A 10,386-nucleotide genomic window follows, 5' to 3' on the forward strand; every position below is an offset into this window, starting at 1 on the left:
ACAAGGAACTCTGATGCTGGAACAAGGAACTCTGATTATTATTATTATTATTATTATTATTATTATTATTATTATTATTATTAAACACTGCAGGTAATCTCAGACCTGTTTGAACTGTTTGTAAATTGACCCAACCATTGGTATTCATAGGAAAAACAAATACTATGGAAGTTACAAGATTTTAGCTTTCTTAAAAAAATAAATATATCTTCTTTTGCAAAGAATAAACAGGTTTGAAACAAGTAAATGATGGAAATTAAATTATGAAAAGTTTTAAATTTTCGGGTGTAGAGTCTCTTTAATTTTAGGCTCCTTTCCTAAAAAATAAGAATGATTTATATATATATAACATGTATTTGTAGAAATTATATATATGTAAATATATTTTAAATATATATTTTAGTAAATATGTTTTTGGACATTATTCCCTTTATTAATATGGGGTCGCCACAGCAGAATAAACCATCAACTTATCCAGCATATGTTTTACGCAGCAGATGCCCTTCCAGCTGCAACACATCACTGGGAAACATCCATACACACTCATACACTACAGACAATTTTAACTTATCGAATTCACGTGTACCACTTGTCTTTGGACTTGGGGAAACCGGAGCACCCGCTGAGGAACCCACGCAAACACAGGGAGAACATGCAAACTCCACACAGAAACCCCAACTGACCCAGCCTGGGCTCGAACCAGTGACCTTCTTGCTGTGAGGAAATTGTGCTACCCACCGCTTTGATTACTGTTGTTATACTTATGTGCTTTTCTTTAAAAGTTACACTATAGATTTTCTTGTTTACACAGCATATTTGCTCATCCCGTTATTACTGACCTGATGTTATTCCTCCTGCCTTTAGAGGTCGCTGTACCACTGAATCTCGAAATAAATGCGGCATAATTTTTAAATACCACAACACACTCACATGACACGGACTAATAGTTCCTGAAGGGAAGCGTTTCAGTTCAGTCTTCAACGCCCTTTCATTATACTGTTGTTCTGCCTATTGTCAGTCACATGCTGTTTGGGTAACTGTTATCGTTTGTCGTTTTGTTAAGGTTTCTAATTATACAAAATACAAAGTTGCATTTGGTGTTTTGGGCTGTAAGTTACACCGTTCAAAATGAAAAGCTGCTTCTCCGTGCTTATTGCTCTCTTCGTTACGAACTGTTTTTTGCTGGAGGGCTCGAGCCACTTGCTTGGCAGGAAACCATCAAAATTAACCAAGGTAAGAATGTCACATGCTTTGAGATTGTTTCTGACTGTTATATGACTTAACCATACTTTGCTAGTTCTTTAATTTCTTTTTTATCATCAGGTATTGGGATTTTCTTGGCAAAACTGCGGTAAGCCAGATGATCCTGCAAACCTGAAGAGTCTTGATATTTCTCCAGACCCCATTCCCATTCCTGGACGTTTAACTGCAGATGCAAAGGGTACAACATCTGTAGAGCTGGCATCTCCTCTCTCTGTAAGTTAAAGAACCATATTATAACTCTAGACAGCTTGGTCATTCTATATTTTCTGTAAATCTCTTTTAAAGCTCATGTCTAAGTAGATGCCAGATCTCTGGTCATGTCAACTTCCTCATGCCTACTTTGTTTTGAGAAGTCTCAGTTCTGTATTTTGATGGTTAAATGAACACCATTCTGTTACAGCAGTGTTTAATGTTTGTTGTTTTGCCATTGTCAGTTTATTTCAGTATTTTTATTTCCTAATAATAATAAAAACAATTTAAAAAATTCCACTCTAAAAGAATCACTGCCACTTATTTCAAAACTGTTTGAATTGTTTGTACAAGTTTATCTGATATAAAAGTTAGAAATATTAAAATAAGATCTTGTGTCTAGCAATTGCCACATATTTAGGCAATATAAAGTGCAACAAATGAAAGTAAATTTGTATTTTTTTTTCTAAAATAATATCGAAATGTAAATCAGAATATAATATAAATATTTTCATATTGATATAAAATATGAAGCACTTGTTTTGTTTTGTACACTGTAAAACCCAACAGTCTACTTTATCAAATGAATTGAGTGTAGTTAACTCAAATTTGACTGAAAGTTAATTCTACTCATTTAAAAAGAGTTTTGAACTCCATGTTGAAGGTAATGAGTGAATTAAATACCTCATTACTTCAGCTTAAATAGAGTAAGTTCACAGTACTCATATAAATTCATTTTTTAACCCAAATGGTTTGTTGCAATGGGTTTCCTCAACTGGTTTGAGTTGCCTTAATTTATTAGGTTTTACAGTACTCAGTTGTTTTAAGTTCTCTTCATTTATCAGGTTTTACTGTACTCAAATTGCTTTGTTTACTCAAATAGATTAAGTTCACAGTACTCAATTGGTTCGTTGCAATCGGTTTCCTCAAATGGTTTGAGTCACCTTAACTTTTTGGGTTTTGCAGTGTAGGGTAAAGCAAGCATTTCTAATGTGCATGTATTCTAGTATGCATAGGAAAAATAAATATTTTTGTATAATATCAGAATTTTCATGCATAAAAAAGTTAATGTTAAATAAGTGAATGCCAAATAATAACATGCTGGTCATATATTTTCAGTTTTTGTGATTTGAAAATAAGGGCTTGTCCGTTCTTCATACATAGATTACTTAATTAGCTGGATTTGGTTATTGATGATTTGACACGATCCAGGATCATTTCGTTCTTCAAAACTCATCCGAGAGTTTTAACCGAGAAACAGGTCTGGTAGCTCAAACCTGCTCAGGAGCAGCAGCTTATTTTATATAAACATTTACATTTACATTTAGTCATTTAGCAGACGCTTTTATCCAAAGCGACTTACAAATGAGGACAAGGAAGCAATTTACACAACTATAAGAGCAGCAGTGAACAAGCGCTATAGACAAGTTTCAGGTGTGTAAAAGTCTAAAACAGTATTAGATTGGGTCATTTCAAGCTAAAAAAGTATGTACCAAATGCTGATATTTTCTTACAGTAGTACACTATTTTAAGGTACCGACTCAGCTTTAGTAAAGTTTTCTATGATAACAGGCATGCACGATATTCAACTGTTTTTATTTTTTGTGGGGGTTATATAATTTATGCAGTCATGCACATGTTTAGACAGATAATATGCCGATAATTTAACACTTTGCAAAATTTGTAGACACCTTTTCCAATATCAAAATGCTTTTTTGATGCAGAAATAATTTAAACAGCCAGTTATTACGCCAATTAGGAAACATAGACTACTATAATAAAGAAAATCTGCTCTAAATGTGAAACTAAACAAATTACCAAATACTCTTGAAACATAAAAGGGTAAAGCCTGTAGCTGTCAACAAATGTGAAAAGTTATTGCGTATCATATTTAACAAACTGTTTACTATGCATTTTATGTAAATTTGCTCACATGGATAATTGAATATTAATCAGATGATATCTGCTGTGCTGTCAGCCAGCCGTTGCATTGCTTATCATAATTTCGAGGATCGATAGATCTGTCCTTCACACAGCACTCGCAATCTCAGATCAGTTTATCCAGACATTTTAATATGATTCGCGAGCTTGTTTGAAGAATCAAATTAGCCAGAGATCAGTTACAAAGATTAAAAGATCCAGAATCTGTCAAATCATCTTAGATCATTTAAGCGAGGTACGAAGAACGGACCCCTTAAGTTAAAACATTGTTATTGTGTCATATAGCTGTATATGATATGATGATAGTTTAGTTTTCATAAAAAGAGCTTCCAAAAGAGCTTCTTGTGACCTGGTTTATCTCTTTATAGACTGCTATTAAAGTGATTGCTTCTGTTGTGTGTCTTGTGACTGAACCTCAGTGCTTCTCACATGTTTACATCTTCATAAAGCCTAGTTTTAATAACTTCTTCTTTGTTTCAGGTGAACGTGACAGTGGAAAGAGAAGTGGCTGGCATGTGGGTGAAAATCCCATGTCTGGATGAAATCGGAAGTTGTCATTATCCTAATGTCTGTGACCTTCTCAATCAGCTAATTCCCCCCCCACAGGATTGTCCAGAGCCTCTGCACACATATGGCCTGCCCTGCCACTGCCCATTCAAAGCTGTGAGTGTCTCTTCTGAACATGCAAGTGTTTACTGTACGTTTCTTTAAAAGCATAACATTTCTCATATCTTGTGTCCAGGGTGATTATGCTTTGCCTTCATCAGAAATCGATATTCCAGATGTTGAACTGCCAGGCTGGCTGACCAATGGCAAATACAGAGTAGAAGGCATTTTAGGAAGCTCGGGGAAAGAACTGGGATGCCTTAAAATCAGCTTCTCACTGCATTCCTCCAAGAATTAACGATATCAGCCAGAGATTGTTTTGCTGTCACTGGCTTTGGATAAGAAGAGACAAAGCGTTTCTTGATGAACGGTAGTTGAGTAATCTATGGGAGTTTCCTAAGTGAATGATCAATTCTTTAAGCAAATGTCTTTTTAACTAATGAAGCATTTCATTCAATTGTTTTAAAATGATTGAAGGTAGCTGTATATATTCTTTACAAACCACTGGTCAAAGCCTGGGTACTGGAAATATTTAGATCATGAGCTGCACATTTTTGTTGTGTTACTTGTTTTAAATTAACTTGTTGGTTTTTTCTTCATTTTAACTACTGCCTTATTTTTTTCCTATTGTAATTTATGTTGTTTGGTACTAATGAAGTGTCAGTGTGATGCTTAAGTTTCTTTTAAAAGGGAAATTTCTCTTTTTGGTTCTTAATAAACATTTAAACACTCAAGTTTGACATTATCTCATTGAGTTTGCGGTAAATTAGTATTATAATTTTGGTCATGTTTTTTAGAATGAGACAATCATGTTATGCAGCAGACATTTAATTTCTTTAATTCACTGTCAAAATGTCTATCTATATACAGTACACTCACAAAATGGTGTTTGCTCAAACTACTTATTTAAAATGAGCTAAAACACAATTCTTGAGTTGTTTTGGGGACATCTTAATTGTTTTATGTTCAGTCCATTAAATTAACTAAAAAGTATTGGTAAGACTTTACAATAACATTACATGAATAATGATGTATTAATATGTAAACTAAACATTATTATGGACTAATGATGAGTTAATGCATGCACTAACTTTAACAACAAAATGAGTCACATGAGTTCATGTGTGAATAACGGCTACCTTAATTACTTGTTAGTACATGCTTGATTGTTAATGTATTAGTTACCACATTAGTTTATGCTTAATTAAACCACCATGAACTCATGAGCTGTTAATGTATAATTCTATCATGACTTTACTTGGAGGGACACATCCTCATTAATCTATTCTAACTACTCATGAACCCATTATGCAAGTCCGTCTAGTGTGTTTACACTGAGTTTCAATAGAAAAGTGTTCTGTCAACATCAACAGTGTAAACATATGAGTGTTCATAAGTAGTTAAGGATGAGTTATTGATGATGTGCACCTCCTAGTAGTCACAACATAATTCTATATTAACAGCTCATGAGTTGATGTTGGGTACATTTCGCTTAAACTTAAATGTTAATTAATACATTCATTGACAACATGTACTAACAAGTAATTAATGTAGCTGTTATTCACGCATAAACTCATGTGACTCATGTTGTAGTTAAAGTTTGTTCAAGATTAGCGCATTAACTCATCGTTATTTGATATTAATGTTTAGTTTACATATTAATACATCATTCATGTACTGTTATTGTCAAGTGTTACCAAGTTAACTTAATTCCTTCAAGTTGTCCCAACACAAATCGATTGTGTGGAGCCCAATATTTTTTAAAGTGTATTTTTTAAGCAGAATACATTTGATGTTGGAGTGTATCAGCCAGCGGAGGTCGCTGTATAATTAATTTTACATACACCGAAAAAACACGGTAAACCTGTTCAGTCACATAAACAGTCAATGATGCGCAGTTCCCCAAAAGTGACTGTGATGGGGAAATAAAGAATCACGTGTAGTGAGTTTCAGAGTTTTTATATTTTTTACACTTAATAAATACCTCTTTAAATAATAATAAATCTTTAAACATCAACAATTTAAAATGGCAGTACATAAACCGTGCAAAATGAGCTACGTTTCGGTGTTGATCTTTCTGTTCGCTTTCAGTTGTGTTTTAAAGGAAGTCTCGAGTCAGTGGCTTAGCAGAAAAACGTTTACATTTACCAAGGTAAGTATGCGACATTACTATAGGATTAATTTGATGTAGTATTAGTTTGCACTGTATGCCCATATGCTGCTTTCTATTATTGAGAAGTTCAAGCGCTTTTCTTGGGAGAAGTGTGAAAACCCAGATGCTCCTTTCCATTTGAAGACTCTTCATGTGTATCCAAACGCGATTCCTTCACCTGGAATTGTGTTAGGCACTGCTTCAGCATCTACAGCGGTTGATTTGACCTCTCCTTTACCTGTAAGTCCAAATTATAACATGACGTGTCTGATCTATTTACTCACATGATTTTGTTTGTGTCGAAATGTGGTTGTAGTTTTTCTTAAAAAATGTTTAATTATTCTTTTTTTATGTAATATTTTGTTTGTAGTTTTTATAAAGGTGGCACTCTAGAGAACAGTCGAATTCAAATTACAATTGTAGTATAAATTGGGCAAATTAAACAAACTAATTATAAAGAAGTTGTATTTGTATGTAGGGCTGAAAATGACTAAAAATTACATTGTATATATTATTATGCAACATAATATTTAACAAGATGAGACTTCAATATTGTAATAATGCTATTTTATAAAAACTAATCATTCATTCATTTATTTTCTTTTCGGCTTAGTGCCTTTATTAATATGGGGTCTCCACAGCGGAAGGAACCGCCAACGTATCCAGCATATGTCTTACGTAGCAGATGCCCTTCCAGCTGCAACCCATCACTGGGAAACATCCATACACACATTCACACACATACACTACGGCCAATTTAGCACCTGGAGGAAACCCACTACATGGGGAGAACATGCCAGCTGGTCCAGCCGGGACTCAAATCAGTGATCTTCTTGCTGTGAGGCGATCGTGTTACCCACTGGCCACCGTGACGCCCAACAACTATATTAGTCCATGATAATAATAATATTTAGAATTATTTCATTTTACAGAAAACTATTTTATGCAAAGCTGCACTGCTAACATGCAGTAGTTGTATTAGGAATTGTTAGAAAGTCTTGTGTTTTGTAATTAAATACAGGCCCGTAGCCAGGAGGTGGTTCGAAAGACCCACCCCCCATCTGACAAAGTCCAGAATTTGACTCCTATATGAGCTCATTTGTCCCATTTTTTTGACAGTATGCCATAATAAATATTGAAAATAACCAATAGAAGAAGGTTTTAAGAAGAATAACCAATAAACTAACCAATAAATTATTGTTTTTTTAATATTTAAATTGACAAATTTTGATTGAGGAAATGAGATGGCCAGTTTCTTATTTGCCTAAAGTCAACAGTTTTTCATTTAAAACAAGTTTTAACAGATTCACATTTTTTGCTTGTTTTTTTATGATGGGGGGTAATAAATTTGCATTTAAAAAAATAAATATTTTTTCATATTTCTAAAATTCTAGTCTCATTACATTATATATAAAACTGCAATTATATATTGTATATAAAACTTAAATTTACATTTAAATGTACATTTGTAAATAAACACATTTTTTTAATTCTCAAAAAATAATATTATAAGCACTTTGACAAAAATGTAGTAAGTATTTGCAAGCGAATCGATAGCGATAGGGCTTAAAATGTCTCAAACAGTATTTGAACCTCATAATTTGAAGCTAATAACTGCAAAAAGGTCCACTTTTTGAGAAAAAAAGAACCACCCCTTTTAATAGGCGGTCCTGAATTACATTATATTTTTTTAAACGTCAGATTTTCTAAATTTTTGTCATAAGGAATGCAAAAAAGTCTTTTATGCATTACTGGAAGAAAAATAAGTTTACTACAGATTTCTGTAGAGTAGTCATTTTGTATTAATCTTTAGTATTTTTCACCCAAAATAGGCTGATGTGAGCAGTATTGAGTACAAAACCTTCTCAACCCTTATACCAAATTAACCATTGTGTAACTACTAACAAAGCAAGCCTGTTTTTTTCACAATTAAACCATAGTAACCCTGATAACAAGAACATCTGAATTGATTTGTACCACATTCATTCCCAGTACCAAACTTATGCATGAGACTGTGTGTTGTGTGACTGAATATAAAGAGTGCAAACCTGTATGACAACATTTCAAAAACCTGAAAACTCTCCTCTGTGTCTCAGTCATCCTTTTGAAATACTGAGCAGGAAATATTCTTTCTGTATTTGTCTTAGGTCAACCTGACATTGGAAAAAGAAGTAGCTGGTGCTTGGGTAAAAATACCTTGTGTTAATGGTGTAGGAAGTTGTTATTATCCTGATGCATGTGACCAGCTGGCCGAGGTTATGTCAATGTTCTCACTGTGTCCTAAACATTTACGTTCAAACAGATCCTCCTGCAGATGTCCATTCAAAGCTGTGAGTATCCACATTATACCTTGACATCCACGTGTATGAGCAGCAAACATTTGACTATTTTATTTTAATCTATATATATATATATAGATTATATATATATATATATATATTTTTTTTTTTTATGTATTGTTTTTATTTATCTCTTTTTTTATAGGGTGACTACAATTGGCCAACGCCTGTCTCTGGTGTCTACATACCAAATTTTTCACTGTCTAACACAATCACCAATTTCAGATTACATGCAATTTTAGGAAGCATTGAAAAAGAGCTTGGATGCTTTAAAGTCAACTTCTCATTGGCAACAGTGCTAAAATATTAACACCATGAATTGTAGTTCTTTGCATTTTTTTATTGTTCCATTTTGTTATTGTTGTTGAGGTTTTTTGTCTTCTGAGAAACTGAAAAAATGTTCTAGGAACTAATTTAAAAAAAAATACAAATCTTAAAGTCTTAAACTATATTTTAAATTTTATATTTTAAAAAGTCTATTAATTAAATGTTTACTTTAAAAGTCTGTGAATTGGTAAAAATCGTCAGATCAGCTTAATTTAAAGGATTATACGGTTTTTAATAAATTTTGGGAACATTGATATTGAATGTAAAATTACTAATGTTTTTATATGATTACTAAATGCACTTATGCTGCTGGGTGGGTAAATGAAGCTGGTTTAGGTTCCCTTTTTTGCTGTTGTTAAATCTTCAAATCAATAAAACAGTTAATTGCTTGTTTAATAGATTTGGTCAGTTGAGCCAATGTTAGACACAAAATTTTTTTAAATAGAAATGTTAATGTTACCCTCTGCCTTTAGGTGTAACCAAAACATGAAATCTATGCAAACATGAATGAGATTTAAATGAGGAAGTTGCTTGGACTGTTTTTATGCTGCTTTTTTATACTTTAGTAGCCTCTGATCTCTGAATAATTTTTGTTTGGCGTGCAAAAAATGTTTAGATTTTCACTGACAGAAAAAGTCCTCCATGTTAAATTGGTCTTTGCTAGACTTTTAACTTGTTTAGTTCTTCAGTCCCTCCAGCATTTCTGCAGCATAAAATAACTTAGCAGAGCAGTGGCTTTTCTCAAAATCTGCTGAAATATTAGTGACATTTGTTGTGTTATGTTGCTGTGAAAACACAAGCAACAGTATGATCAAATTTGTACAAATGGGATTTGTATTTAATGAAATGAAAACAATGAATGATTAAATGAAAAAACATTGAGAGAATCAAAAAGAGAACCTATGTCTATGTTTACCTCATAACACTAAAGCCTGTATCATATTTGATGCATGAAAGACTAAATGACCCATCACTTCTATATGAGCAAAATCAATAGTATTTAAAAAAAAATCATGCTAAAGTATTCATCATATGGTGTTTTTGTATTGTAGTCCTCCTGCATTGTATTTTGTTTTTCTCACTTTTATTTTGTGCCATTGTGCCATTTGCAATCATAGAATCACAAAATACTGGGTGTTTGTGCATGAGAAACATCTGTGAAATCAAACTATTCTCTGAGTGGTTCTGCGCTCCAGTCTCAAGGACCCTCCAAACAACACTGTTTCTTTAAATTAATATTGTAAATAAATTAATATTGTAAATGTTTACGGAGGACAAACTGACCATACTGAGAATGAACAATCTGTAGGGGCATAACAGACACAGCCTTGTTAGGAGGAACATAATCATTCATTCATTTTCTTTTCGGCTTAGTCCCTTTAATTAATCAGGGCCGAAGCGGAATGAACCGCAAACTTATCCAGCCATACACTCTCATTCCCACACATATATTACGGACAATTTTAGCTTACCCAATTCACCGCATGAACTTGTGGAGCAAACCGGAGCACCCGGAAGAATCCCACGCCACGCGAACACGAGGAGAACATGCAAACTCCACACAGAAAC

At 33.3% G+C, this 10,386-nt stretch overlaps 2 protein-coding genes across 2 annotated transcripts; both read left to right on the top strand.

Moving 5' to 3' along the window:
* Window positions 1-910: 910 nt before the first annotated feature.
* Window positions 911-4,733, top strand: gm2a (ganglioside GM2 activator). The gene is made up of 4 exons (XM_056472199.1): window positions 911-1,233; window positions 1,324-1,476; window positions 3,874-4,056; window positions 4,136-4,733. The coding sequence occupies exons 1-4, from the start codon at window positions 1,129-1,131 to the stop codon at window positions 4,295-4,297; spliced, it is 603 nt and encodes a 200-aa protein (XP_056328174.1). The 5' UTR covers window positions 911-1,128; the 3' UTR covers window positions 4,298-4,733.
* Window positions 4,734-6,022: 1,289 nt separating this feature from the next.
* Window positions 6,023-8,696, top strand: LOC130240230 (ganglioside GM2 activator). Its single transcript, XM_056471664.1, has 5 exons — window positions 6,023-6,151; window positions 6,236-6,391; window positions 8,299-8,337; window positions 8,454-8,481; window positions 8,636-8,696. Exons 1-5 carry the CDS (start codon window positions 6,026-6,028, stop codon window positions 8,638-8,640), a joined length of 354 nt encoding a protein of 117 aa, XP_056327639.1. The 5' UTR covers window positions 6,023-6,025; the 3' UTR covers window positions 8,641-8,696.
* The last annotated feature ends 1,690 nt before the right edge of the window (window positions 8,697-10,386 follow it).

The sequence above is a fragment of the Danio aesculapii genome, chromosome 14, assembly GCF_903798145.1.
Source record: "Danio aesculapii chromosome 14, fDanAes4.1, whole genome shotgun sequence".
Taxonomy (NCBI): Eukaryota; Metazoa; Chordata; class Actinopteri; order Cypriniformes; family Danionidae; genus Danio; species Danio aesculapii.

What these genes read in the sequence shown, in the direction of transcription:
- LOC130240230 (XM_056471664.1), top strand. Translation starts at nt 6,026, where the DNA reads ATGGCAGTACATAAACCGTGCAAAATGAGCTACGTTTCGGTGTTGATC. An exon ending in AAACGTTTACATTTACCAAG is followed by an intron (nt 6,152 to 6,235) that starts GTAAGTATGCGA and finishes TCTATTATTGAG; the next exon opens with AAGTTCAAGCGCTTTTCTTG. An exon ending in AAGAAGTAGCTGGTGCTTGG is followed by an intron (nt 8,338 to 8,453) that starts GTAAAAATACCT and finishes ACGTTCAAACAG; the next exon opens with ATCCTCCTGCAGATGTCCAT.
- gm2a (XM_056472199.1), top strand. Translation starts at nt 1,129, where the DNA reads ATGAAAAGCTGCTTCTCCGTGCTTATTGCTCTCTTCGTTACGAACTGT. An exon ending in AACCATCAAAATTAACCAAG is followed by an intron (nt 1,234 to 1,323) that starts GTAAGAATGTCA and finishes TTTTATCATCAG; the next exon opens with GTATTGGGATTTTCTTGGCA. An exon ending in AGCTGGCATCTCCTCTCTCT is followed by an intron (nt 1,477 to 3,873) that starts GTAAGTTAAAGA and finishes TCTTTGTTTCAG; the next exon opens with GTGAACGTGACAGTGGAAAG.